General features: G+C 51.3%; 1 protein-coding gene across 1 annotated transcript in view; it reads right to left on the reverse strand.

The window, feature by feature from the left end:
• Positions 1 to 813, reverse strand: part of LOC107111386 (neural cell adhesion molecule L1-like) — a gene marked incomplete at its 3' end in the record, with an annotated part of 97,915 nt that overhangs the window by 27,103 nt on the left and 69,999 nt on the right. Inside the window, exon 15 of the mRNA XM_015412352.1 lies at positions 343 to 467. Coding sequence (XP_015267838.1) covers positions 343 to 467 — 125 coding nt within the window. The remainder of the gene's footprint in view (positions 1 to 342; positions 468 to 813) is intronic.

Raw genomic sequence — 813 nt, forward strand, 5'->3', positions numbered from 1 at the left:
TATTAGGACACACCCCTGACAACAGCTCATTAGCATATTAGGCCACACCCCATGTCACCAGAAGTGTGGTCATCCAGCCACACCCACCTTTTGCTTCTTATTCTGTTTACCTTGTTTGTTGTCAAAACCCAGGGCCTTTTTTATAGCAGGAACTCCTTTGCATGTTAGGCTACACACCCCGAATGTAGCCAATCCTAATGAGTTCCTGCTGTTGGGTGTGGCCTGTTATGCTAATGAGCTCCTTCTGGGCGTGGCCAACTCGGGAGCCAGCCGGAACTCCGTTCCTGTGCGTTCCTGCCCAGAAATAGCCCTGCTTCCTGTTGCCCTTTCTGGAATACTTGCCGGCCACCAGCAGCCTGGCGCTCTTCTTCACAGAGTCAAGAGAGGTCCAGGCCACGCAGCTGTACACTCCTTCATCAGAGTAGTCCAAGTCAGTGATGGTCAAGGTCGTGTTGCTGATGAAATACCTGGGGAGACAGACAGACCAACACGGGAAATACGGGAAATGTATGTTGCACCGTTATTATTATTACTATTTATTTTCCTTGTTTAGCTACTTCACTGTATGTATGTTTTAATATTATACTTTTACAAGAGGGGGACCCATGATACTCGTGGGGAGGGGGCCAGTCTCTCACTTTCCCTCCGTTCTCTCTCTTCCCCCCCAGTCCCTCTCTCTCTTCCAGTCCCTCCCCCCCTTCTCTGTCTTCCCCCCCAGTATCTCTCTCTCTCTCCCCACGTCTCTCTCTCTCTCTCTCACTCTTTCTATCTCTTTCCCCCTTCGAAGCGTGGCCCGCACGCCTACCCTCCGCC

The sequence above is a fragment of the Gekko japonicus genome, unplaced genomic scaffold (assembly GCF_001447785.1).
Source record: "Gekko japonicus isolate JY-2015 unplaced genomic scaffold, Gekko_japonicus_V1.1 scaffold4159, whole genome shotgun sequence".
NCBI classification, from domain to species: Eukaryota; Metazoa; Chordata; class Lepidosauria; order Squamata; family Gekkonidae; genus Gekko; species Gekko japonicus.